Source organism: Cyprinus carpio, chromosome B15 (assembly GCF_018340385.1).
Source record: "Cyprinus carpio isolate SPL01 chromosome B15, ASM1834038v1, whole genome shotgun sequence".
Taxonomy (NCBI): Eukaryota; Metazoa; Chordata; class Actinopteri; order Cypriniformes; family Cyprinidae; genus Cyprinus; species Cyprinus carpio.
Genome location: NC_056611.1, coordinates 12,620,938 through 12,648,231, shown reverse-complemented (window position 1 = coordinate 12,648,231; position 27,294 = coordinate 12,620,938). Strand labels below are relative to the sequence as shown.

The following is a 27,294-nucleotide window of genomic DNA, read 5'->3' as shown; positions in this document are numbered from 1 at the left end:
CTTCTTCATCTGTCTTTGCTAAAGCAGATCCAAGGCGTTAATGGAAGAAAATGCATGGGCCTAGAAGCTTTACGCTTGAAGACATTGTGCTCTAGAGCATGAAAATTTTTCAAAGTTGAATGGAAAAATAGACTAAGATGAAGATAACTTAATGAAAATCTCTAGTGGATAAAGAAATGCCTAATTCAGATCTCCTGCCTACTGTCTCAGAAACCCTTATTTTCTGTCCTGAACATCTAACTGATTGTGCTTGTGATCTAAAATACGTGTTTGTTTGGGATTTAACATGTATTTACTGGGCTTGATTTATTAACGTGGTGCTCTATAAATACTTGCATTCTTGCACATTTTCCAATGTCTCTGAAATGATGGTTCTGGGTTTTTTAGGTCTAGGGGTGTCTAGTCCTTCTCATGGAGAGCCACGTTTCTTCAGGGTTTGGCTTCCAACACACTTGCCTAGAAATTTCTGGTCATCCTGAAGACTTCAGTTATCCTGTTCAAGTGTGTTTAATTAGGCTTCAGGAAAACTTGGTAAGAAGGTGGCCCTCCAGTTTCAAGATTGGACACCCCGGTTTAGTCTGTCTACTGAGCCCATTGGTGTCATTAAAGGAGGGGATCAATTGCATGATTCACTGCTGATGATGCGTACTTGGAGGTTTAATCGCCGTAGCCCCATTTTAATCATTTGCCTAATTTACTTCTCCACAGGACTTCAGTTTTAGCACAGATTTCACATTGGCAGTACATGTAATGAGTTGAGTGTCAATGCCAATACAAAGCAAAACTCTCTTCTCCGTATCTTGTCAATCTGTTTATCCTACAAACCCACCAGCTCTCGGCTCTCAGACAGCTGAGCTGACGGCAGAAGCAGTGGGAGTCTTTAGTGTGTCTGTGCATGGTGTCAGTAGTACATCTGTGCAGGGCTTTGCTGTCAGAAGGTGTGGGGGACGTCTGACTGTGCAGTAGACACATGGGATATATGCTTGATCAAGCACTCTAGCATAAGATTCCACAAACATCTCACTGTTACCATGTCCATCACCAACAGGTGTGGGTGTCTACCCCCAACAAGACATGCAACCCATTGTGCCAGCCTGGTTGTACAATGACTCGCTCATCCCAGGTATATGTTCTTGAAATCATTGGATTTGCATCATTTCATAGTTCTGCTTTTCACGGTTTCTAATGCCAAATGGTTGCCCTTCACAGAGTTGTTCAAGAAGGTCCTTGAATTCACCATAACACCAGCAGGTATTGACACAGCCAAACTCTACCCAATTCTGATATCATCGGGTCTGCCACGGGAAGCTCTCGGACAGATCTGGGCCTTGGCCAACCGCACCACACCTGGCAAGCTGACCAAGGAAGAGCTGTATACCGTCCTTGCTTTGATTGGAGTCGCCCAGGTAGATTTCACAATTTCAAAAATTGCACATATTAACTTTTAAAGAGTATGTAGCTTTGCAGTGATAGGAAGTTAGGTACATCGTTAGGCCAGAGGTGTGGGGATCTTATCATCTTCCCTTGCCGCTCTTGGCAGTTACAGTCCTGTGAGTAGGAACTGGAGCTCTTCCAGCAACTCATGGGACCCTTTCAGTAATAACGCATTTGTTATGCAAATTGAAAAGCTCAATGAGGAGCCACTCTTCCAGTGCTTCAGTTTTGTAGAGCTATAAAGAAAGGAAAAGCTCTGGAGAATGCCAGATATGGCATTGAAAATGGAAGTTGACTTTAATGAATATTTTAGGCAAACAAATCAGACAGCCTCTTGGTGAAGGGGGAAATAGCCATCTGGATGGAGAAGGTGGTCTATTGTTTGACAGGCCTGCTTTTTAATTTAGTTTCCCTGATGAAAGACGTGCCGTAAATTCAATGTTCCTGCACAAGGCGTGTTGAAGCGCTCTTGTCTAATAGCTCACTAAATCATTGTTATGTGTAGGGAGAATATCAGTTTTAATTGAGTGTCTTATGTTTATAGCAGTGCCTCATCTTAATGACTGTCAGTAATCAGCGTTTATCAGTCAGCTTTCAAAGATCTGTGCTACTTATGGTCAATGTTATGAATCTGCTTTAACACTTTGCTTTTATAGCTTCTCTTTAAAGATATTTGGTTAACAAGGGATGGTATGGTTTACAACTCCAGTCCTGGAGGGCTAGTATTCTGCAGAGTTATGTATCAATTCCAATTTATCCTGGCTACTGGCCGTCCAGTACTTGAGTTGAAGAGTCCTGGTGTACTGGTTAAAGATCTGGACTGGTATCTAGTAGCTTTTAGGTCAAATTTCTTTTAGATCCATGTACTTAAATGAATAGTTCACCCAAAAATGAAAATTTGTCATCATTTACCCCTCCCTTATGTCTTTCCAATCCCACGAGACTTTGGTTAAAGGGTTACTCCATCACAAAATGAAAATATTGTCATTAATCACTTACCCCCATGTCGTTCCAAACCCATAAAAGCTTTGTTCGTCTTGGGAACACAATTTAAGATATTTTGGATGAAAACAGGGAGCCTTGTGACTGTCCCATTCACTGCCAAATACAAAAAGTATGAAAAGCATAGTCAGAATAGTCCATCTGCAACAGTAGTTCAACCTTAACATTATGAAGCGATGAGAATACTTTTTGTACATGAAGAAAACAAAAATAATGACTTTATTCAACAATTCGTCTCCTCTGTGTCTCTCCGCATCACCACTGAACGCAAACTGTGTACGCTATTCTGTTTCAGCCACAACACAAGGATACGTTTTCTACGTCTATTTATGCTTTGATTTGAATGAAAACAGCGCATCCGTGCAGTGCGGCTGACACAGAAGAGCGTATGCAGTTTGCGTTCAGCAGATAAAATGTGTACAAATTATGAACAATCGTTTACAAATGTTGCTTGTCCACTTTGACTTCATTTCATTGGAATTTTTAATGAACAAAAAGCAGCAGTCTTATGTCAGACTGTTTGATACAGATCCTTGATAAAACTTTGGTCCTATCATTCTATTGATAGCTTGGTCGGTTACTACCCCCCAACCATTAGTTTCACTGTACCTGGTTTGAGTCACATTAAAAGGATAGTTGACCCAAAAATGAAAATTCTGTTATTAATTACTCAGCCTCATGTTGTTCCAAAGATGTAAGACCTTTGTTCATCTTCAGAACACAAATTAAGATATTTTTGATGAAATCCGAAAGCCTTCTGATGTCACATGGACTATTTTAACGATGTCCTTACTACCTTTCTTGACCTTGAACGTCTCAGTTGCGTTGCTGTCTGTGCAGGGCTAGAAAACTCTGATTATATCAAAAATATCTTAATTTGTGTTATGAAGATGAACAAAGGTCCTATGGGTTGGGAATGACATGAGGGTGAGTAATCAATAGGGGAAGTCATGGCCTAATGGTTAGAGAGTTTTACTCCTAACCCTAAGGCTGTGGGTTCGAGTCTCAGGCCGGCAATACCATGACTGAGGTGCCCTTGAGCAAGGCACCGAACCCCCAACTGCTCCCCGGGCGCCACAGCATAAATGGATGGCCACTGCTCCGGGTGTGTGTTCACGGTGTGTGTTTTCACTGCTGTGTGTGTGCACTTTGGATGGGTTAAATGCAGAGCATGATTTCTGAGTATGGGCCACCATACTTGGCTTTATGTCATGTCACTTTCACTTCACTTTCACTTTCAATGACAGAATTTTCATTTTTGGGTGAACTAATCCTTTAAATTACTTACCTTAACTAAACCACTCTGTTTAAGTTGCATATTGTGGTTGTATTCTCTAGAGTGGTCTTACAGTCATGAGTTTGGACATCCTGAGTCAGTTCCCCTCTCCGCCTGTGCCCAATCTACCCGCCATGGCTATGGCTATTCCTGCTGTCCTGCCTCAGCACCAGCAGCCCATCATGACCCAGCCACCCGTGTCCATGGCTATGTCAGTCGCTGCGCCGCCTGTCATGGGCATAACCCCAAACCCGCCCGCACAACCACCGGCCAGCTTCATCACCAACTTCCCTCCTGTTCAGGTAAACATCAGACACTTTATTATGGATAATAACTGCACTGTTATCGCTCAGCTGATTTATTGTTTTGTCGGCTTGCGTTAGGCTACCAAGGCTGATGATGACGATTTCCAGGACTTCCAGGAAGCCCCCAAAGCTGGCGCTGGAGATGACTCATTCACAGATTTCCAAGGAGAAACAGGAGGAGTGTTTCCCAGCATGACATCATCATCCCAAAGCGGGTACGAGTGCAGCTTTTCGTCTATGCGTCATGGCATATTGCACGCCTGCAAAAGCATATTTTTTTATGTAATGCAAACTGCTTGGAGAAATGCATAGTAAAGCAGCATCCTGTCATCTCTCATTAGCAGTTTCTGATATTGTTTTTATGCTTCGTTAATTCCTCTAGACTCGGTTTGCTCATCTGGAGCATGGAATCGCTCTCCGCTTTGTAATGGCTTGTAATAACCTGCCCAGTGCAACAATTAAACCCCCGCCATCTTTTCTAATGAACCCATTTCAGTGAACAGCTGATAAGCTCATTCCATTTTATTTCTATTCACATCTGCTTGATTTCATGCTCCCAGTGAAAAACGGCGAAAGGCAATTATGGAAAGCAGGGAGTGAGAGGTTGGAAAGTATATTCGCTGAGTGTCACGGCCTTTACCGGTCGATCAGCTTCACTGAGCACAAAGGATCCTTTGTTTTAGAAGAATGTTTTAGTGCTTGAATGTGTCAGATTGCTCGCTAATTAAATCAGTGAAAATGAGAAGTGTTGAGAATAATACAGGAAGTGAGGGTGAGGTTTTCTCTTGTGCTGGGAATATCGCTCTTATGAGGGAAGTGATCCAAGACGGAGAGAAGGGGAAGAAAGAAACGCTTTGTTTTGAACCACACACTGAAAGTATTTTACCAGTGTGGCCAGTAAGATTGTTTTCTTTGAAAGAAACTGATGCTTTTCCCATTTCTTACCAACCTTATACAACTGAATTTCTAAAAAAACAAATGGGATACAATATATTTGTCCAACTTTGGATTTTTATTTTAATTTATTTTTTAAAAATGGGGTGCACTAAATACTAATCTTGCAAACTTTATAACAGGGATGGTATGCAAATTAGTGTTGTGCCTCAGGCTTTGTGTTTAGTCTACATTTAGGAGCATCAAAGAACAAAAATAAGTATCTCAAAATTAAATATAACGTTTTGGCTTGTAAACTCTCTTTGTAAACTCTTTGTAGCTTGTAAAGCACTTTGATCTGTTTGGGCTGAATGTTGTATGTTTTGTCTGCTTCATGCAGTGTTCCTGCCATGCTAACTCCAGTGTCAGGATCTTCATCCTCCTCCTCTGATAAATACGCAGTGTTTAAACAGATGTCAGTGGAGCAGCCTGCAGAGCCCACACCTCCTGTCTCAGGTAAACCACACACACACACATGCCCATTTGGCTCTATACACCTCATTAGTCCATTGAGGAAGGCAGATCTCTCAGAAGACTGCTGTCATATCGGTTTAACTTTGAAGACTGATTCTCTTGTCTAAATGCATTTGCGATAAGACTGTGTGGCCCGCAGATGTGTTTTGCATAAATTTATCCTGCTATTTATCACATTCCTGCAGCTCCTTCTATCATTATTATGGTCTAGTTAAAAAGCACACTTTACTGCTTCTACACCAAGGCATTGTTTACTGTTTTGTTCCAGATTCAGGCGACAAATACAGTGTTTTCCGAGAGCTTGAGCAGCCTTCAGACAGAAAACCAGTTGGTAAGCAGATGCACGTCTGACACTGCATGAACACTTCAAGTACACAACCTAGATCTGCTTTTTACAAGATTAAATTTCATAGAGTTGCAACAGGCTATAGTGTGTTAAGTTTATTGAAGGGCTCCGTACACTGATGTAGGCATGTGTGCATGTCCCTGTCTCACTAGAGCAGAATCCAGTGGGGACAGCTCTGAGAGAGCCAGTAAGTCAGTGGTTGCAGTGATCTCTTCTCCAGAACTCCTGTAGTTCTGATCTGTTCTGTCTACCTTTGATTCCTTATATTGGCTGCAGCTGAAATAGAAAAAAGTTTGTCATCTGTGTGTCATTCACTTCTAGTGGTCGATCAAAATGGGTTTTTAATTGTCTATATTGAGAGGGCACAGTGGTTAATGGTCGATATATTGCTGGTATTTATCATATAATACAATTTAGTCAATGCAAAATTGAATTGGAAATGTAATATTACATAAATGTTTGTCACGCAATGTTTAATAATCAATTTAATATTTATTTCACAGTATTTAGTGTTTGATTTTATAATTGTCAAAAAGGTTGGACATATGACCAAAAAAAAAATCTGTTTAGTTTATTTGAGACTGATTATTACTGACTGATTACGTGAACACTTTCCGAGATGGAAATTTTGTGTGTCTTTTTGCGTTCAAGTGCAATATGCTGCGAAAAAACTGAATTGCATGTTGCGATTGCATGTTGTCGCTTAATTGTCAGATTTATTTTCATGGCTCAATGCACTTAAATTAAATTAAATTAAATTTATGCATTTAGCAGACGCTTTTATCCAAAGCGACTTACAGTGCATTCAGGCTATCAATTTTTACCTATCATGTGTTCCCAGGGAATCAAACCCCAACCTTGCGCTTGTTAACGCAATGCTCTACCACTTGAGCTAAAGGAACACACTTAATAATGTTTTTTAACATCAAGCAGATCCCTCTTTTTTTTTTTTCTTCAATCATGCATTTTTCATGCATCACTGAATTTTAGTGATTTTAAGCAGTCCTACACTGCACTGATAAATTTACATACAGCAATATACATGATAAAAAGAAATTCAAATCAACAAAATTTTGTTCGATTAATTGGTCTACCACTGGTCACTTCACTAAAAGTGAAATGAGAATGGATTGATTGTGTGTGATTGTGTGCTGAGACTGAAATATGCTGGTAAATTTGCTATATTCTGTGTCAGGGTGATTTATGTCTTCACACTAAATATCTTCAGTTCCATTGTACCACCTTTTTGTTTCAATTCAGCAGTCAAAACACAGATGCGTGAAGCATTGCTAATCCGTTTTTCTCTTTTTAGGCCCATGAAATGGAGCTCTGGGCAACTTATAGGCAAACTCTGTATTGTGCCGTGCCAGCTCTCTGTCCTTTGTTGTTTTGGCGTGTAATGCAGTTCGCCATGCCCTTCAATTGTTTTCTTTTCGTTTTTCCACAGGGGAGGGATTTGCTGATTTCAAGTCTGTCAGTGCCGACGATGGCTTCACAGACTTTAAAACAGCCGACACCGTCTCTCCACTAGACCCACCAGACCAGGCCAAGTTCCAGCCAACTTTTCCTCCTCCTTTCTCTTCTTCTCAGTCTCTGTCCCAGCCAGCCTCTCTGGCTCAACCTAGAAATCCTCTCAACATGGCAGACCTGGACCTCTTCACAACAATGACTCCTCCAGCTCCCACTACCACTGTTGACTCCAAACTCAACCTGTTTCCTTCAGCGCCGCCATCCTTGGTATTGCCCTCAGTTGCAAAACCTCCCAGTGTAGGGGGTGATGACTTTGGCGATTTTGCTCTTTTTGGCTCCTCAGTGTCCTCCGAAGTAGCTCCCAACACCTCTACAGTAGGGAGAGGAACTGGGACGGCAGTTCAGGACGACTTTGCTGACTTCATGGCATTCGGGAGCTCGAGAGATCAGAGAAACGAGACCAGCTCTGGAGACGGTGGTGGAGAGGCCCAGGCGGAGACGTCCCAGCCGAGGCAGCAAATCAGCACTGATAAGTATGACGTCTTCAAGCAGCTTTCCCTAGAAGGTGGCCTGGACTACGACAACAAAGAAAGCGGCGGGGGGTCCTTCTCGTCGCTTAAGAGCGACAACGACGACTTTGCAGATTTCCAGTCCTCCAAATTCTGTACGGCCCTGGGCGCGTCCGACAAGAGCCTGGTGGACAAAGTGGCCGCCTTCAAGCAGGCCAAAGAGGACTCTGCCTCCGTGAAATCCCTGGACCTCCCGTCCATTGGGGGCAGCAGCGTGGGGAAGGAGGACTCGGAGGATGCACTCTCAGTACAGCTAGACATGAAGTTGTCGGACATGGGTGGAGACCTGAAGCATGTGATGTCTGATAGCTCCCTAGATCTCCCTGGTTTGTCATCCCATCAACCCCCAGCTGCAGGTGAGGAATTAGTACGCTTGCTGTGGTGAAGTCTGGCCGACTCAGTCTATCGCCACTTTCTCTCTTTCACACATGCTCAGACCACTCGGGCCTCTCAAAGGCTGAACAACCGCCCTATCAGACGCCCAGTTGGAACACAGTATGTGTGTTCAGTGTGGCTTAGTTAAAGTTACATATCAAAAACTTGCTACACATCATATCATGCAGTCATTCCCGTTCAAGTTATATACATTTCCACTTGAATCATGCACAGTTGTAAACCTACAGTATTTATTGTTGTTTATATTTATTTATTTATTTATTTATTTATCTTATGTATTATTATTTTTTACCAGTCAATACTTGTGCTTGTGAATTTGAATCTCATGAGATTAGTATTGTCGCTAACAGCACAATAACTGGTATTATTAACTCCTAGTGTTATCAGGTGATCAGGCAGTTACGAAAGCACATTTATATACAGTATTTAATTCTAATAGCTTGTGACTTGGTTTTCTCTCCTGTCGTCTGTCTGTTCATGTTGTCATTAACGTCATCTCTCATTGGTTACCCTGTTTCCCTTGCTTTAATTGTTAGGTCTATGTATCTGAAACACAAACCAAAGGAGCACGTACGAATGGTGGAATGCACAAAAGCTGTTTGCACTGCACCTGATTAATTTCTCTGATTTTTAGAACTGACTGTCCACACTGACATTTCGCAACTGATAAAATCAGATCCATTTGTTCGGTTGCCACTGTGATATCTAGATCACTTGCTGTAGTAATGACTTACAGTAAGTGTCAGCATAGTGCCAAGAGATTGAGAATAGCTGGAATGATAATGTGGAAAGAGAAGAAATTTGGTCCGGACATTTCAAATTTGGCTTCTTATCGCCATTCCTTACATTGAAGTAGAAATAAAAAATAGAGAAAATGATTTGGACACAGCTGTCGATTTTATTGGCATTATGTACACATAAAAATAAAAATTCTGTAATTAATTATTCGCCCTCATGTCATTCCAAAGCCCATATGACCTTTGTTCATCTTTGAATCACAAATTAAGATATTTTTGAGGAAATCCGAGAGCTTTCTGACCCTGCATGGACATCAAGGAAACTACCACTGTCAAGGCCCAAAAAGGTAGCAAGGACATCGTTACAGTAGTTCATGTGACATCAGTGGTTCAACCTTAATTTTATGGAGCTATGAGAATATTTTTGTGTGCAAAGAAAACAAAAATAATGACTTTATTCAACAATTTCTTCTCTGTGTAGGGGTGTGTGATAAGACTATTTTTGATTGTGGACGATAAAGATGTCTCCATGATTTGCTTTTGAAGAAATATCGTAGTATCGTGCTACAGCGCACATTCTACCAGTTACAGTTCTGGCGCCTCCATCTCAAGATACTATACAACGCCACATGCATTAACTTCAGTCTTATTCACAATAACAAAAGTACATTATTTGCATCTGCTTTAAAGCCTTGCCAGATATACATTTCATTTGCGTAGCTTTGCTAGTTATGTATTTAATTTGCGTGATGTTCTGTTGTGCGCTTTTTCTGAGCGCCTACACCCGAAGCATGCAAACTAAAAAAACCTGTCAAACAGTGCCTGATTAATGAACTGTTATCTTTTCCTCTAATACTGTCAAAACACAAAAGGTTTACATATAGACTCAGTTGATTGTCTAAAATGAAAGTAAACAGTTGAGAGAAAAACGGATGTGTGTGTATATTAGATGCATGGAGCTCTTAAAGGGACAGCACTAAACATGCTGCCGCTTGTCATTAAAGGGATAGTTCACCCTAAAATTTAACTTGTCATTATTTAATCACTTGCATGTTGTGCCAAACCTGTATTAATCTTGTGCTGAACACAAAATAAGATATTTTGAAGAATGTGGGTAACCAAACAGTTGCTGTTCCACATTGAATTTGATTGTATGAAAAAATACTCTGGAAGTAGCTTTGGACCAGCAACTGGTTGATTTTCCACATTCTTCAAAATAACATTTATATTCAGCAGAAGAAATAAACTCATTCAGGTTTAAAACAACTTTTGAGTGAGTAAATGATGGTATAAAAATAAAACTATTTTTATTTTTGGGTAAATTATTCCTTTAATGTTAATAAAACACCAATTGCCTAAATATTCGCCATTCTCTTTTATATTTTGTTACCTTGAAAGGCTTTGTCTTTATAATAGTGAAATTAGTTTGGCTGTAATGCTCAGACATTTTAACAATGTCCTTATTACCTTTTTGGGCCTTGAACGTGTCTAACGCTGTCTATGCAGGGTCAAAAAGCTCTCGTATTTTATCAAAAATATCTTAATTTGTGTTCCAAAGATGAACGACATGAGGATGAGTAATCAATGACAGAAAATTCATTTTTAGATGAATACAGTACCTTTTAAATCCCATCCAACCATTTAGACAGAATAGAATTTCTGAAAATGTGATTTTCTATTACAGTTAAACTGATTTGACTCAGATGTACCAATTTTTTTTTTTTTGGTGCAAAGTCAAACTTCATAAAGATCACATTTGACTTGATAATGTTCACATTCAAATCTGTGATTAGATGATTATGAGAAAGCTAAGATATTTTTGCTCAAGATGGCATTGTTCATTTAAATTCTGCCAACACGACACATCTGACTTTACATTCGTTCAGATTTTTGACTCTGAGCCATTTTGTGCTCATCAGAATTACAGATGGGATATATAAACAGCCAGATTAATATGCCAATGATGCTAAAGTCTTGGCTGTTTTTCCAGTGCAGGTGACTAGATTTGTCTAAGCATGATAAATGATCTAGACATTTCTGGCCTTTATTTGATCTACAATTCCACCTTCATATCAAGTCATAAAACAACCTTTCTTGATATAGCCAACAGGTGTTGTAGTTAATATCGTTCTGGTCACACTTGTTTTGCATGTAACCGTTCATCCGTTCATGTGATGGTTATCCGTGTTGCATGTGCATGGAGAATCCTCAATGCCGTGCCTCAGTGCATACATGAGCAAAAAATACAAAGCACTACCTTATTTAACCCAAGTCATATCACACACGCATGAACCGGCTGCCCTGTACTTGAGCTGCATACTACAAGCATCAAATTCCAGTCCACACCAAGGAATCTGAGAGCACATTGGGGGGCTAAGTTAGTGAGATCTCCTAGAACTCAGTGACCCCCAGGAGCTCTTGATGCTCTTGTCTTTTCCATATTTCAATCACCCTTAATTTACACTCATTCTCTGCTTCTCATGTTATCTGTTCTGCATGAAAAGCATCCCGCAAGTGTGTGTGCGCTTGTGTTCACGTTATCATTCATCTTCATCATGAATCAGGGTGAGAACACAGTCACAGTATTTTATCCAGTCAGTGTCAGCCATCGTATCAGCCCTCGTGTGCGTAGACTGGTTGGCATTGAGGAAGCACAGTAGGAAGAGTTCCCATAAACTTGTGTGGTCTCACCAGAGCCAACAACCAGACCTTTTGCTACAGTACCATCACGTATTGTCAGAATTGCCACAAGTTTCCGACTAGTAATTACACATTTTGACTAGTAAAAACCATCTTATTAAATCTCCAACTTGGTAAGACAAGATTGACTTAATGCATTTGTCAAACTTGTCATATTAAGTTGGACATTTAATGAAATTGTTCTTACTAGTAAAAAACGTGTAAAGCTTTGACTTTTCAATCGAGGCTGTTGTACCATCATGTGAAAACCACTGAAATGGCTGCAGATTTAATAGTTAAAGATGGTAATATTGATGCTAGTTCTGACATGTGAATGAAACAAGGTTGTGAGGGATGGAAGTAGTTTAATATGTTGTGTTTTCTAATAGAGATGACGGTATGTCAGTTATCGTTTTATCATTTTTTTTATTTATTTTTTTTTGTCAGGAATCATTGGATATTTAATTGTCTAATTTAAATGACATTTGTAGTTATATACTTCTCACTTAAAGGAATAGCTCACCTAAAAATGAAAATTAGAAACATTTGTAACCAAATATTTGATGGTAGCTATGGACTTCCATGGTATTATTTTTTTTTTCATACTATGGCTACCGTCAACTGTTTGGTTACCAACATTCTTCAAAATATCTTCTTTTGTGCTCAACAGAAGAAAGAAACTCATTTAGGTTTGGAACAACTTGAGGGTGAGTAAATGATGACAGATTTAAAATTTTTGGAGGAACTATACCTTTAATGTCAGTCTTAGAAATATTATGAATTAAATTATGATTCTGAAAAACAACTGATTCTATTATTTTCAATTTATTTATAAAAAATATCAAATTTTATTATTGGTTATTAATCATTTTTGACACACTTGTGTCAGCACGTCAATCATCTTATCAGCCAGAATTGTAATGTTGGTGCATCCCTTCTGAATTTTACAACCCATGTTTTAAGACACATTAGTTCTCTCCAGTTTTCACTCTCATTCTCTGAAAGTTCAGCAGCCAGATATAAGAATACAATCTGAATGAACTGTAATTCCGTCCCTCACAGTCTCATTTTCATTTACGTCATGCTAAACATGGTATCCGCTCCGACTGAGGTCTATAGGAATCCTTTTGTCGTCTTTCCATAATAGCTTCAGTGAATACTAACATTACCTAAACCTTGTCAAACACTGTTCTAGTTACATCTTATACAAATTCCTCTAGTTCAGTTACTGGACACCTCTAGAGCCCAAGCATAAATATTGCAGCAGGTTGAAAGTGTTGGGTTTCCTAACACTTGCACTAAGCCCCTGGATGTGTAGCTAACCACCCTAGAGTATCTTTTTTCCAGGCCAGAGCCTTCCACGAGAAGGAGACTTGGTTTCAGGTTTGTCGCGGTTCATCTGCTCTTGTAGACCACACTGACAGTGGAACTCTTTCTAACTTTGCTTTTCTGTGCTCCAGTATTTGCCAGCCTTCAATTTGTGAAATTGACAAGTATTTACATGCAGTAAACAATTAGTAGGATTAGTCCATGTTTCTGGCATATTTACCAAATAGGTTGTTTTTATCAAGAATGGAAATGTATACATGCAAATTTAATAGTGTATTTTTATTACAGGAAAATAAACTCATTTATTTTGAATATAGATAGACTTAATTAGTACTGCTGATTGTGTTGATGCCAGAATGCGTATCATTTGTATTTATGAAGAGCATACTGCTTGCCGTGATATGAAATTGTTACCTTTTTGACTTGTGTGGGTCAAAAATAGCTCCAACCGAGATGTACAGGATGGCGAGAGAAAAAGGATGCTATCTCTTTTTGTCATTCTTTACCTGTCACTCAAACCAATAAATGCTCTAGGATAGATTTCTCTGTTTTCTTTTAACCCTGTGAGCACCTAATAGACTGATGCAAACCCTGGTTGATTTAGAAGAATTGGGTTGAACTAGGCTGCGCTGTTATAACAAAAAATAACTGTTGATCCTTTTCCTTAATGTTGAGATGGCGGTTATCAATTTTGATTGATAGAATTTAATAAGAATAATTTTGTGTGGGGAAACTGCATGTCATATAAGAACTGTTTACTTAAATTTATTTATTTTATTCTAAATTAATAAAATTAAAATTATAACATTTTTAAAATGTATTTAATAAATGTAATAATACTCAATCAACTGCGATTTAGCTTTGTTGCATCATTTGTTCTCAGTGAAATTTAATGCCATCTGTGATTGGTCATAATGTTCAGTGATAGTAGACCCAAATTAACACTTTAATTGATGTTTATTCATAATCATTTTTTGGATTAATTGTGCAGCCCTAGTTTGAAGTTTTGATGAGCTGTTGGTCGGCTTGCAAATATATTATTCAAAATCTCAGAACAAGTCTCTCCAGGTTCTCAAAGGGTTTTAATAAGCTGCATAAAACTAATATTAGCATCACCTTGGTCTTTGCTTAAATGTTCTGTATCACTTTTCCTTATTTCTGGTTGCTTTTTCCTTTTATAGTCCGACTACAGTGTGTCTTTGATCAATGAGGACTAATCTAATCTTAATCTGTGAATGTGCCTTCTCAATGCTGGGTTCTGCGTCTGGATTTGGGATTTTCTGTCCTGTTTTTGTTTTCTTCTGACATCTGCTTTTTCTGACTTTGCATGCCCTTGTATTCTTAAAATGCAAAAAAAAATAAAAGTTGTTAGTTTGGCAAGACTATTGTAACGAGATCTTTCATGGAATTTTGTGACCTCTCTCTCTCTTTCTCTCTCTGCCAATGTTGTGGTAATAAATATGAATAATGGTACAGCAGACATGCGTGCCGTCTTGATTTCTCTCTCCATCCTTCAGTCTTGCCGCCCAAAGCAGATTTAGTCATCAGATTTATCACACTGCACTGGTTCCTTGTCAATTTCACAAGTTGATAGATTGTGTGAACAGTCGTGCCCCGCTTAACTGTGAGGGAAGTAGGTGTTTCAATGCATATGTGAATTAATCATAATTATTTTTAATTATAAACATTATGGCCTCTAAATGAGGCCAGTTTCTCCTTTATAAATACTATATATATCTGTATTTGAAGTAAGTTCATGCAGTAGCTTCAAGAAACACAGCACAATGCATCGTTCCAGTTCTTTTATCAGTCTGTCGCTGTGGTTGATTGTACGAGAGTGTGAATGATTGCACGTCAACACTGTCTACACTGAAAGGCAGAAAATTGTATCTCTTGGTGAGTCACAGCCCAGTTGTGATTTTCAGTCAAACAGTGATTCATTTTAGAGAAACGAAAGCTGCAGAATGACATAGTGATTTTGACCTTCAAAATTAGGTTCTACTTCTAGTAACAAATCTGAAAAGCGTTCATCAGTCCACACACGCAGATGTCACTCATCCAGTCTAGTCAATAAGACACATTGAGAGTTTCCTCGCAGACTCAGAATGAGTTCGCTTGAAGATAAGGACTCAGGGATCATTAGAGTGGCTTTGTGCCAGAAGTGTCTAGTTAAGGAACCAGGGCTTCATTGTATGAAGATATCAGGAATAATTAATCATGAACAAGGAGCACTTGAGACACATAGTGACAGTGAGTCATCCTGATCCTTACCATCAGTAATAGACTAATAGAAAAAATGACCTCGGTCATGTCTATGGTTTTTAACCCATTTGTAAATTTACACAAAAGCAGCATTAACGCGTATTTGCTGATTAATGTATTGATTTTTTTTTTTATCTGTCTGTCTGTCTATCGATCTATCTATTGATTTTTTTTTTTTTATTTGATTTTTTTTTTTTTAAGTTTGATTATTTTAAAATATTAATAATATTATTAATTTAAATACATTTTCATCTTGAGACTTCCTAGTGGGCCCCTGCCTCCTGGTTGAGAACCACTGCTTTAGAAAGAATTCAACTGTAACAACTAGACATTTATCAGCCTAGAACTGTAGTCTCTCCACTGAATGGACAGTCCAGTCAACTTGACAACTTAAATATGCCTTTTTATGCAGAATTAAAGGGGTCATATGATGTGATTTAAATTTTTCCTTTCTCTTTGGAGTGTTACAAGCTCTTGGTGCATAAAGAAGATCTGTAAAATTGCAAAGACTAAAGTCTAAAATCCAAAGAGATATTCTTTGTAAAATTAAGGGTCAACCACGCCCACCTAAAACTCCTCGTTCTAAAACGCCCCCACATGTCTATGTCACAATGTGGGAAGATTTGCATAACGCCGCCCAAAACCGCTATGTGAAGACATGTGTTTCATGTTTAAACAAAAAATACCTGCTGCCGTTATGTTGTGGAGACGCTGTGTGTTTCGTTGTGAAAGCGAAGCTACTTTGTTTGGGTCTTCCAAAAGAGGACACATGTAGAAATCAGTGATTAAGTTGTATTTACAACACTGTTCCAGAACAGTTCAACCCAAATATACAGATGTGTGCAGCACATTTTACATAGGACAAGGACTATTTCCTGGAAGAGTAGCCTACAATGCCGGTGTCTGTTTCTATAAAGTGGGGCAATTCCAATTTTGCAAGGACAGTCTGGTACTTCTGACTCACAGCCTGTAAGTACATTTACATATTTAAAGAATTTGCCAATGACGATTCAAATGCGAGTTTTGAGCAGTGTAGAGAGTAGCGCTTGTTTCTCCGATCACAAATGCAGAAATGGTTTTATGTTTACGCGGCACGATTCGCAACACATAATAAGACAGTATAAGTCATTATAATCCGTAATTATGTCCCCACTGGATGCAACAAATGCCTCGTTTGTAATGGGTTTTATTCAGCATCACGGTATGTTAAGGAGTGTAACATTTCCGTCACACGCTTGAGGTATTTGGCCAATCACAACACACTGGATAGCTGGCCAATCAGCATACACCTCTCTTTTCAGAACGATGAGCTTTGTACAAATCGACACCTTTCAGAAAGGTGGAGCATAGAGGAGAAACAATAAAATAATGTTTTTTGAACCTTAAACCGCATAAACACATTGCATTACACCAAATACATAAAATAATGTTTGTTTTAGCAACATCATATGACCCCTTTAATATAAACCATCTAGAATGCCTTGCCTCATAGACTTTTTAAAAAAAATGTTTTACTTAAAATGCTACTTTAACAACTGATGCTCTCAGTAGAGCTAAACTTTTATTGAACCCAGAATATCCTGTACTACAACAAAAAATTTACTAAATTGTAAAATTGCACTATAACAAAAGAAGTACAGTTGTTACAGCACCTACATGATTTTTTGAAAGGGATTTCCAATGTTGTCATTACAGAGTCTGATGATTTAAAATTTGACCCCTTTGGCACATCTGCCGTCAGCAGTCTTGGCAGCTACGACTGGTCTGACAAGGAAGAGCTCTCGTCTGGTCAAGGTAAAAAGCTTCAGGGAGGACTGCCATCTTCAGCTGTCATCCAGAGGAAAGAGACGTCTTTCGGGAGCTCGGAGAACATCACCCACACCACAGTTGCCAAGGTGACCACCTTCCCGATCGAAGATGGTGGCTCCACCACCGAAAGCCGGTTTGAAGCCTTTGCTGACTTTGGCTCCATTGAGCAGGCCGGTCAAGACGACAACGATGACTTTGGAGACTTTGCCAGCACGGTTTCTGAGAAATCTGACTCCCCTCCTGGAACCACAGAAGCAGAGGGCAACCAGGGTGAATTGATGGATGAGTTTGGAGCCTTCCACGGTGACAAGCCCAAATTTGGCAAGTCAGACTTCTTGAAAGCCAGCACGCAGGCCAAAGTGAAATCCAGTGAAGAGATGATCAAGAACGAACTCGCCACCTTTGACTTGTCTGTGCAGGGTAAGTGTAGTTGCAGTATTTAATGCTTGGATATTAACAGACAATGGGTTTCATTCATTAAGTGTGAATATGCACAAATCTATGTGTGAAATCGGCACACAAACATTTTCATAGATAATGATTTGCCAATAACTTCCAGTACAATATTTCATGCTCAAATATAAACATACACTGTGTCTCATTCATTTGTGTGTATGCACAAATGTTTCCACAAACAAATCATGATTCACCAATAACTTTCATACTAAATTTTATTTTAAACGTGAAAAATCTAATATTCTGTTTGGCTTTTTAAATGAGTTAAAATTAAATGATATACAAACGTAGATATTTCATTAGTTATATGTCATCACATACAAAGGAAAAATTTTGTTATAGCTCAAGCTGCAAATTTTTTCTGAATACTAATGCAGATAAACATATTTACAGAATGCCATTATATTTGCTGCGATTGACAAAAGGTTGTGCTTAAATTGTTTTATGGAAATGACTAGTGCTTATATGCTGATAATTTACTCATTTATAATAATTATTTTACAGTACTCTAAATCCATTAGCATTAATACGAGTTTAAAGACAAATTCATGTACTTATATACTTTAAATTTTGGTGATCAGTACTTAAATATAGAACAACCCCCCGATTGTTAGTGAATGAGCGTATTGGATGCAATGCATGTCCACAACTGCATTCTCTCTGAAAGTCAACAGATGGCAGAGTGGCGTCTGAAGCACACGGCAACATCTGTAGATAAACACTGCCACCCAAATCCCCCCTCACGCTCCCCTTTGCTTTTTCATCCTCGCTCCCCCATAATGCATTAGCACTTACTCAATAACATAAAAGCTTATTTGCCTCTTATTGATCCCCATCCACATCCACTAAATTTAATTTAATACACAATCAAACAAAAGAGGGTTTACTCCTCTGCCAGCCTCCTATCAGACGGTTCATCTGAGGAGTGGGATTTGTGCAGGAATGGATTAGCGCCTGAAACCATGCAGAGACTGATGTGCTTCCCAGCGGGGGTGTGATTACCTGTCGATGCGTCTCATGAGTCTGTCCTGCCACTGTCCGTCTCATTGCTTATGTGTGCATGGCGTGTATTTGTGCCAGTTTGACTGTGTGGTGCCTGATGAATAATGCATGCCTGTATTACTATGCTGCTCTTTTGCACATAATTATCATTTGTTGCAAATTAGGTGTTTGTGGTTTGTGTTGTGGCCCCACATGGATTAGCAACAACAGTTTGAGTGCTTCGGAAAGTTTTAATTATACAGCAGGATCAACAATTAAACTTGTGCATTAAAGGGTTACTCCATCCCAAAATGAAAATTTTGGCATTATTCACTTACTCCCATGTTGTTCCAAACCCGTGAAAGCTTCATTCGTCTTCAGAACACAATTTAAGATACTTTGGATGAAAACCGGGAGGCTTGTGACTGTCCCATAGACTGCCAAATTAATAACAGTGTCAAGGTCCAGGAAAGTATGAAAGACATCATCAGAATAGTCCATCTGCCATCAGTGATTCAACCGTGAAACGACAAAGCGACGAGAATACTTTTTGTACACAAAGAAAACAAAAATAATGACTTTATTCAACAATTTGTCTCCTCCCATCACCATAGCACCATTTTGGAGAACATCCAAATATATATATTTTATTTATTTATTTATTTTTTTTTTTTAGTTTTTGTAGACATTAAAAACATTGTAAGGGAAATTTTACCTTAAAAAAATTAACCCTCCAAGGTGTAATAAAAAAAATGTTATCACTTGGTAGTTACAGTACTTGATTTTACAGTCATTAAATGTAACATTTTCTAAAAGAAATTATATTATAAAAGTTTATATATATATATTTTTATATATATATATATATATATATATATATATATATATATATATATATATATATATATATATATATATATACCCATAAGCGCAGCCACAGTCTGTCAAAGAAATAATCAGAAACCTTTAAGCCTCCCTCATTAATCATTGACCTATTTATTTGTGCAAAGGATCCCATAAGCGCAGCCACAGTCTGGGAGAGAAAGAAATTGTACGGTCCATCCCTTCTCCTGCCCCTGAGCAGCCCTTCAGAGACCGATCCAACACCCTAAATGAAAAACCTGCGCTGCCGATCATCCGAGACAAGTACAAGGACCTTACAGGAGAGGTGGAGGTCAGTCACTCGCTCTCTCTGTTCTTTCTGGTACATACACAGACAGGTTCTCCTTATCGAATACAGCCTGAGGTTTCTCAGTGAACAAAGCTTTCATTCTGTTTCATCTTTCTCTTTTTCTCCCACTGTCTCTCGTCCAAACACTCGTGGCAGGAGAGTGAGCGATATGCGTACGAATGGCAGAGGTGTTTGGAGAGCGCTCTGCAGGTAACATATACCTCCACACACACATTCATAAAGAGCTTGGCATACACTTTAAAACTGTTTTAGTCTATGGAAAGTCTCAGAAGGGTTGGATCGTGATCAAATGGTACCAACACTACCATAAAAGTGTGATCTGATCATATAAGAACTTGTGCAACAGATCATTGATTCAGCAGGGCCATTGTTACTCATTTCACAGTCATAAAAGTTTTTTTTTTTTTTTTTTTACATATACAATTTTTAACAGTATAGTAGCAAAAGCTGCCTGGCTGTTAATGTGGAGTCCCAGCCAGTCAAAACATATTTGATGTTTAATATTTAGTTACACAGAGTAAGATCTTGGGCCAATGAGATTCCACCGTGGGAGGAGCAACCCAACTTTTTATGCTTTCTTATTGTTTTTTGTGGTGTGTTCAACACCACTAGTCGGACCTGCGTTGGTGGCTTTTCATCCAACTGAGCATGTTGAATAATTGCCAGAGCTGCTTTTTTGTGGTTTGTACATCTGTAGTGCTAGTTTGTTTCCATTTTTGAATATCAAATACTGACTACTGCCACCTGCTGGTATGGATGTAACAATATCAGAATAAAACTAATCGATATTAATGAAATGATTTTTACAATTTTTTATTTTATTTTTTTAAAGGACAAATGAAGAATTTAAAAAAGAAAAAAGAAAATTGTGTACATTTTAAAATTAAATTATTCTATCCTAATGCACTTTGAGAGTTCGAAATGAAGACAACCAACCCATTTTCTATGACTCAACCCTCTCTCAATCTAAAATACACTCACACTGCTCTATTAGCATACAAAACAATTGACTCAACCCTCTTTTTATTTGTGATATCCTCTCTCAGTCTAAATTACATTCACACTGGTGTTTTAGGAAGCCAGACTAATTAGAATATAACGATGATAATAATAATAATAACAACAACAATGACAGTAATAGTCACATATTGTAAAACAATTCAAATATTGAATATGGTCACTTTACAGCTTTCTTTTTATTTTCCAGGTCATCACCACTGCCAATAACACCCTTAATGGCATCAGCAGCTCCACGGTGTGCACAGAGGTCATCCAGTCAGCACAGGGGATGGAGTACCTGCTGGGTGAGACTACGACTGCAGTCACACTTCATTTACTGGTCAGAGACCAGCTTTACCCATCATACCCAACATCTATAAAAGTCAAGATCAGCCCCGTCACACAATCTCTTCATCCACATTCATACCTGCTCCTCATGAGTCTTCAGTCAAACAGACAGGCCAGGTGTTCTGGTTATCTGCTTCCTATTTCTGTACTCACTCTCTCACACAGAGAGGCTTTAATGAGCTGGACGTGCTCATGCCAGTGGGAGGGGAGCACGGGGTGCTGTTGTTACATAGAAACAAACCGTTAAAGCTCTTTGATCCTCTAGTGATTGTGACTGGAGACCGAGCAGGGCATTCTGGGTCTGACCGGAGGAGGCTAGTGTTACAGAGCAGAGCAACTATTCTGGGCTGCTCTAATGGGTTCAGTGTAACTGGGGATGCTGGGAATGGCACCGCTGGGTTATTGTTTGTCCTGTTTGGTCTTCTCAACACGCACACACACAGGCTCTGTTTGCACTGCACACAAATCCAGTTTGGTTTTCAAATCTGATCTTCAGAAGTCCTTACTGATCCATTTATTCACATAGTGTTATGAATGTCCATAATACTTTTGCTTTGGTGTAATAGTAATGATGCCAAGAGAAAACTGGAAATACTGTTTCCACAACAGTTGAAACTGGTTTTGTTTATTGTTTTTATTTATATATTTATTTTTTGGTATATTGTGCATAGGTGTGGTGGAGGTGTATCGTGTGACCAAGCGTGTAGAGCTGGGGATAAAAGCCACGGCCGTTTGTTCAGAGAAACTACAGGAGCTGCTTAAAGACATCAGCCGCGTGTGGAACAACCTGATGGGCTTCATGTCACTGGCAAACCTCTCTGTGAGTTATGAAATAAACACTTTTACTCTTACTTATATCACTTCCGTAACTTTAATAAGAAGAAATATATGTAAACACAGTAGGTCTTACATGAAATCAAGAAGCTGAGAGAAAAAAAAAAACATGCATAACAGTGTATTAGATCAGGGCAGCTCTTAAAGTGACAGCAGCTTATATCACTTCCGTAACTTTAATAAGAAGAAATATATATTTAATTTTACTCTTACTTATATCACTTCCGTAACTTTAATAAGAAGAAATATATATTTAATTTACACAGTGAAAATATGCAGTGCTTTTATACATTTGATTACTGCATTTCGAATTTAGTTGTTTTACTGTAGTGTTTTGTTCTATTGCAATGTTTCTTATTCTTATTTAATCATTGACAGTTCACTTGTCTTTGTGAGCTTTTTTTTAAATTTATGCTATTATTAGTTTTTTGTTATATTGATACTGTTGACAAGAATTATGAAATCTGTAATTTTGATATCATAAAGACCTTATTTAAAGCAAAAATATCAAAAAAAAAAAAAATAAAAAAAATTACATTATAGACACTAAAGTGTATGTTATTTTTGGAAAGTGCAGTAGTACAGAACAGATTGCTGAGTGCTGAACAGAGCTCTGTCATGCAGTGTACTCATGGGAGAATATCAATGCCAGGAGATAATATTAGAGTTGTGTGGTCAGATAATATCAGCTTGAGAGAATAAAGTCTCGGCACTCTGCCGTAAAACCAGAAACGATCTGAAGCATAATAAAAATGAACGCGGTTAGAGCATCGTTGGGTTCTCTCTGCCTGATTCCTGCGGTTATGGACCGATTCTGTAGCTGATGTATTGATCTGAAGGGCCAATCAACCGCTGTGAGGTTCAGCGGCCTCTGTGAGCTGAAGTTTGACTGACAGCCAGGGATTTGTGTGAAGGATGAAATGAAGTCCCAATTGCTTTTTAAGAACTGCATTCATGATGTGTGTGTGTGTGTTTTTCTTTAGCCTGATGAGAGCTCACTGGACTTCTCCTCCTGTATATTGAGGCACGGCATTAAGAATGCTAAAGAGCTGGCGTGTGGAGTGTGTCTGCTCAACGTGGACTCGCGCAGCAAGGTCTGTACACACCAAACACAAACACACACACACACACACACACACACACACACACACACACACACACACACACACACACACACACACACACACACAAAAAAACACACACACACACACACACACACACACACACACACACACACACACACACACAAAAACACACAAATATATTGCATATTAAAGGGATAGTTAACCCAAAAATGAAAATTCTATTTATTCAACCAAACTCCTTTGACCTGATTTCTTCTGGGGAATAAAAAAGCTGAATTTTAAGTAGGTTCTTGTAGCTCTCTTCCATGCCATTACTGTGAATGGGTACCAGAGCTTTCATGCTTCAAGAAAAGGATTTAAAAGCACTATAACAGCATCATAAACATAATTTAATTCTTTATTCACAGACAATTCAAATTGCTCCATTCATACGAGTAGCAGCGATGTCCAATTTGTACAATGTTTATACTATTACAGTTTTATTAATATTTTGAATTGGCTTTTAGTTTTATAATAACAATCATTATTATTATTATTATTATTATTATTATTATTATTATTATTATTATTATAAGTAGTAGTAGTAGTAGTAGTATTTATCTTTTATTTGAATAAAATTGTGAATAGCTTTGTACTTTTATAATATTTTCTTTAAATATTGCTATTTAGGTGTAATTTATTCTATATATTAAGTTGTTACTTATTTTTACTTATTAGTAATTTTAGTGCATCAAATTAAACTTAAACTTATAGTTGCCAACAAAACATTTGCAATTTTTAACTTTAAAGCTTTTCCTAAAAAACTTGCAATGAAGAGCAAGAGTCATATTGGGATACTTTTATCATGCTTTTGCTTTTATGTTGTTTTTAAAGCCTCAGTCCTCATTCAATGTAATTGCATAGAAAATTTGGGTGAGCTATTGCTTTAAACTATTGAACAGAAGATTCATTTAAGTTTCCCTATCAAAAAACAAACTACCCCCTCATCCCTCCTGACTATTTCTTTGATTTTCATAATTTTACAGAAGAAAGACGAGAACACTTTTGGACGCCTGTTTAAAAGAGTAGGGTTCACTAAACTGCCTCAACTCCAATTTGCAGCTTGTTAAAGGTGTCAGGCGGGCAGTCGCTCCCGTGTTGTGCTGCCAAAATGACCAGAACTCACCTCTCGCCACTCGTCTCCTTACAGACTGCCAAAAACGGCTCTCAGAGGCACACGCTCTGACTCATGCATCTAAATCTACAGACGCTCGGTCGAGGCCACGCTTTCATTAAACTAGCTTTAGGTGTTTAATTTGGCTATGAGCTCTTAGCTCCCGTTTTCTCAGCATTTACAGAAATCTTTCATGATGAGTTTGCCGAAGTGGTGAGTAAGTCTGACTGACAGCCAAAAGGCTTGAGGCAAGCAGCAAATACTGTAGGTGACGTATTCGTCATTTTGGCACCCCGGGGCGGTGGAGAACAAATCGAAAAGTGCTATGGGGCAAAGGAAATATCATATTAAAGGGAATAGTTCACACAAAAATAAAAATTGTCATTTATTTGCTCTCTTTTTGCTCTAAATCATTGTTGTTGTTTATGTTTGTTTGTTTGTTTGTTTTAGTTTTTTTTGCTTCCATCAGACGCAAATGGAAATATTTAGCAGAATTTCCAAGTTGCTCTTTTCCAGACAGTTTTTTTTTTTTTTTTTTTTTTTTTTTTTTTTTACTTTAATGTTAGTTAAAAGTTTTAGTAAATTTATTGTATTTTTGTCATTTTTATTTTTTTTGCAGACATTTAGTCATTTTGCAGACGCTTTTATCCAAAGCGACTTACAATTAGGGAATTTTTAAATGTTAATTAAATTTTTCTTAATTTCAGTTGCATTACATTGATCAAAAGTAATCAAAGAATTTATAATACAAAAAAAATATTTTTGATAATAGAAATCAGCATATCAGAATGATTTCCTGTGTAATTTTTATGTCAAATACATTTTTATTAATTTAATTTCAGTTATTTTAGTACATTGAGTTAAACTAAATGAAAATCAGAAATGTTGCTTTGTCGACTAGCGGAAATAAGAAGTGTTTGCTTTATTTCAAGTAACAATTTTTTTTTTTAAAACTGTTTTAGTTAACTATAATAATCCTGCCTAGCACCCAAGTAGTTCAGTCTTCCATAACTTTAAGTAAATGATGACAGAATTAAAACATTTGCGTGAACTATACCTTTAAACTCTTCTAAGTACAATCCAATTAAACACATAATTGTCACATTGCCATTCGCCTCGTTAACCTACAGTGTCCAATCCACTCATTAAGATTCCTCGTCTCACTGAAACCCTCCTAAATCTCCCTTGTATTAATGCAGCGGTCAAGATTCGCTGATGTAATAGGGGTGTAAACGTCGCTTGTAGTGTTCTAGATGCACTCAGGGAAGGAGGGGCTCAGAGCAGCAAGGAATCATGGGATGGATGTCTGAGGAGCAGATGCAGCTCAGCCATCAGTCACCGTGACCAAAAACACAGGTGCTAATAGATCCGCTGAACACATCCCGTCCGCTGAAGATTAATAGAGCTGTTTCCGTCTGCTCCTGACATCCGATTAATATCCCGCTTTTTAATTACATTTATGTTTGGGGCGACTGAAATCAGGGTTCTGAAGGTGGAGCAGCATCTCTGAGAGGAGATGTGTTTAAAGGTGGTGGTGTTGGGCTGCAGGTGGAGATTTCACTGGGGTGTGGATGATTCAGTCTACTGACCTTGGGCTAGTGTTCGGTTTCTGTTCCCGCTGGGGAGGGATGGGATCCTGCTGCATCTGCTAACAGGATTTGTCTGCAGGAATGGGCAACGGTGTATTAACTTAACACTTTGCAAAGATTCTCTATTTAACTGAAATTAAACTGTATATAGAAATACCAATCAGAAGTTTTTTTTTTGTTTTTTTTGTTTTTTTAATGAAAGAAGTCTCTTATGCTCACCAAGGCTGTAAAAATGCAGTAATATTATGAAGTATTATCACAATTTAAAATATCTGTTTTCTATTTGAATATATTTTAAAATGAAGTTTATTCCTGTGATCAAAGCTGAATTTTTTAGTATCATTACTCCAGTCTTCAGTGTCACATAATTCTTCAGAAATCATTCTAATGATATTGGTATTTTGACATTAAAAATGGCATACTTCAAGTCGGTTATGTAATTATGGATTCTCAAAAGGCATTTTTGTTTGCGCAGTAAACAACTGTTATAATGACTGTTTACTTAGCAGTGTCCAGATTTAATGTGAATTAATGTCACGCTAATGCAGCATCCCATTAAAGTCCACACTCAGTGAGGTGGGTGTCCATGCTAAAATTAGATCAGATGCAAGGTTATTTAATCGAAGCACCTGTAGCACAGCTGGATGCAGCTAATGTGAACAGACAATAACAAGTAGCAGTTGAAAGGAAGCCATCAGGATTGGCTTGTTTTTGAGCTGGATCTGCTGAAGCAAAGTCATCCATTCTCAAATGTAGTAAGAAGCCAGTACTACATTTTGTATTATATCGGTCTTTGGGTATTTAGGTAATTATGCATTATTGATTTTCTAAATACATAATGGCTGTTAAAAATATCTTAATAGGTCAAGTCAGGCGACTTCATTACACAAACAATACTGTAGATATTGTAAGGAGTACCATTTCAGTCTTAGTTAGTTTGCACCCTTGCATCTAATTACATAGAAGTCTTGGGCAAAAAAGCATGCAACCTGTTAGTTTTGTATTTACACAGGGATGCCAAAATCATGGACAATAGTATAGTTAATAGACATATTTAGGTATACAATTAAATATTTTAGAACTGCATGAGTTTAATATTTACATTTATATTTATATTTGCCTCGCTCTATATATTTTATATATGCATATACACTACTATTCAGAAATTAGAGTTAACGCTTTTATTCAGCAAGGATGCATTACGTTGATCTAAAGTGACAGTAAAGACTTTTATAATAAGAGAAAAGATTTTTGATAATAATAGCACTGAATCAGCATATCAGAATGATTTTTGAAGGATCATGTGACACTAAAGATTGGAATAATGGTGGCTGAAAAATTCAGCTTTTCCATCACAGGAAAAAATTGCATTTTAAAATATATTCAAACAACAGTTTTTACTGTATTTTTGCTCAAATAAATGCAGCCTTGGTGAACATAAGATTTTTCTTTTCTTTTTTTCTGAAAGAAGATTTATCAACTTTGACCAGTAGTATAGGCATTTCTAGTGCTTGTTTACATGCTCAGCGCAACTCTTATTTATGCTGCAAAGCTATGTTTGATGATAGTTATGAACGCTAGTTGCATGCCATTATTTTCATGTCCACAGTTGCCCCTTCTTGTCTCCTGCTGTGGC

At 38.0% G+C, this 27,294-nt stretch overlaps 1 protein-coding gene across 9 annotated transcripts in view; it reads left to right on the top strand.

The window, feature by feature from the left end:
* LOC109103118 (synergin gamma-like) overlaps positions 1-27,294 on the top strand; it is a 45,099-nt gene that overhangs the window by 9,445 nt on the left and 8,360 nt on the right. For 5 of the 9 annotated variants that reach the window (XM_042739267.1, XM_042739261.1, XM_042739268.1 and 2 more), the window contains 14 exons: positions 1,049-1,123; positions 1,210-1,406; positions 3,775-4,014; positions 4,096-4,232; positions 5,291-5,406; positions 5,693-5,755; positions 7,218-8,165; positions 16,908-17,441; positions 19,469-19,632; positions 19,786-19,839; positions 20,858-20,954; positions 21,669-21,817; positions 22,815-22,925; positions 23,942-23,980. In XM_042739267.1, the coding sequence (XP_042595201.1) occupies positions 1,049-1,123; positions 1,210-1,406; positions 3,775-4,014; positions 4,096-4,232; positions 5,291-5,406; positions 5,693-5,755; positions 7,218-8,165; positions 16,908-17,441; positions 19,469-19,632; positions 19,786-19,839; positions 20,858-20,954; positions 21,669-21,817; positions 22,815-22,925; positions 23,942-23,980 (2,924 nt within the window). The remainder of the gene's footprint in view (positions 1-1,048; positions 1,124-1,209; positions 1,407-3,774; positions 4,015-4,095; positions 4,233-5,290; positions 5,407-5,692; positions 5,756-7,217; positions 8,166-16,907; positions 17,442-19,468; positions 19,633-19,785; positions 19,840-20,857; positions 20,955-21,668; positions 21,818-22,814; positions 22,926-23,941; positions 23,981-27,294) is intronic. The other 4 variants (XM_042739263.1, XM_042739262.1, XM_042739269.1 and 1 more) reach the window with 1 other exon arrangement.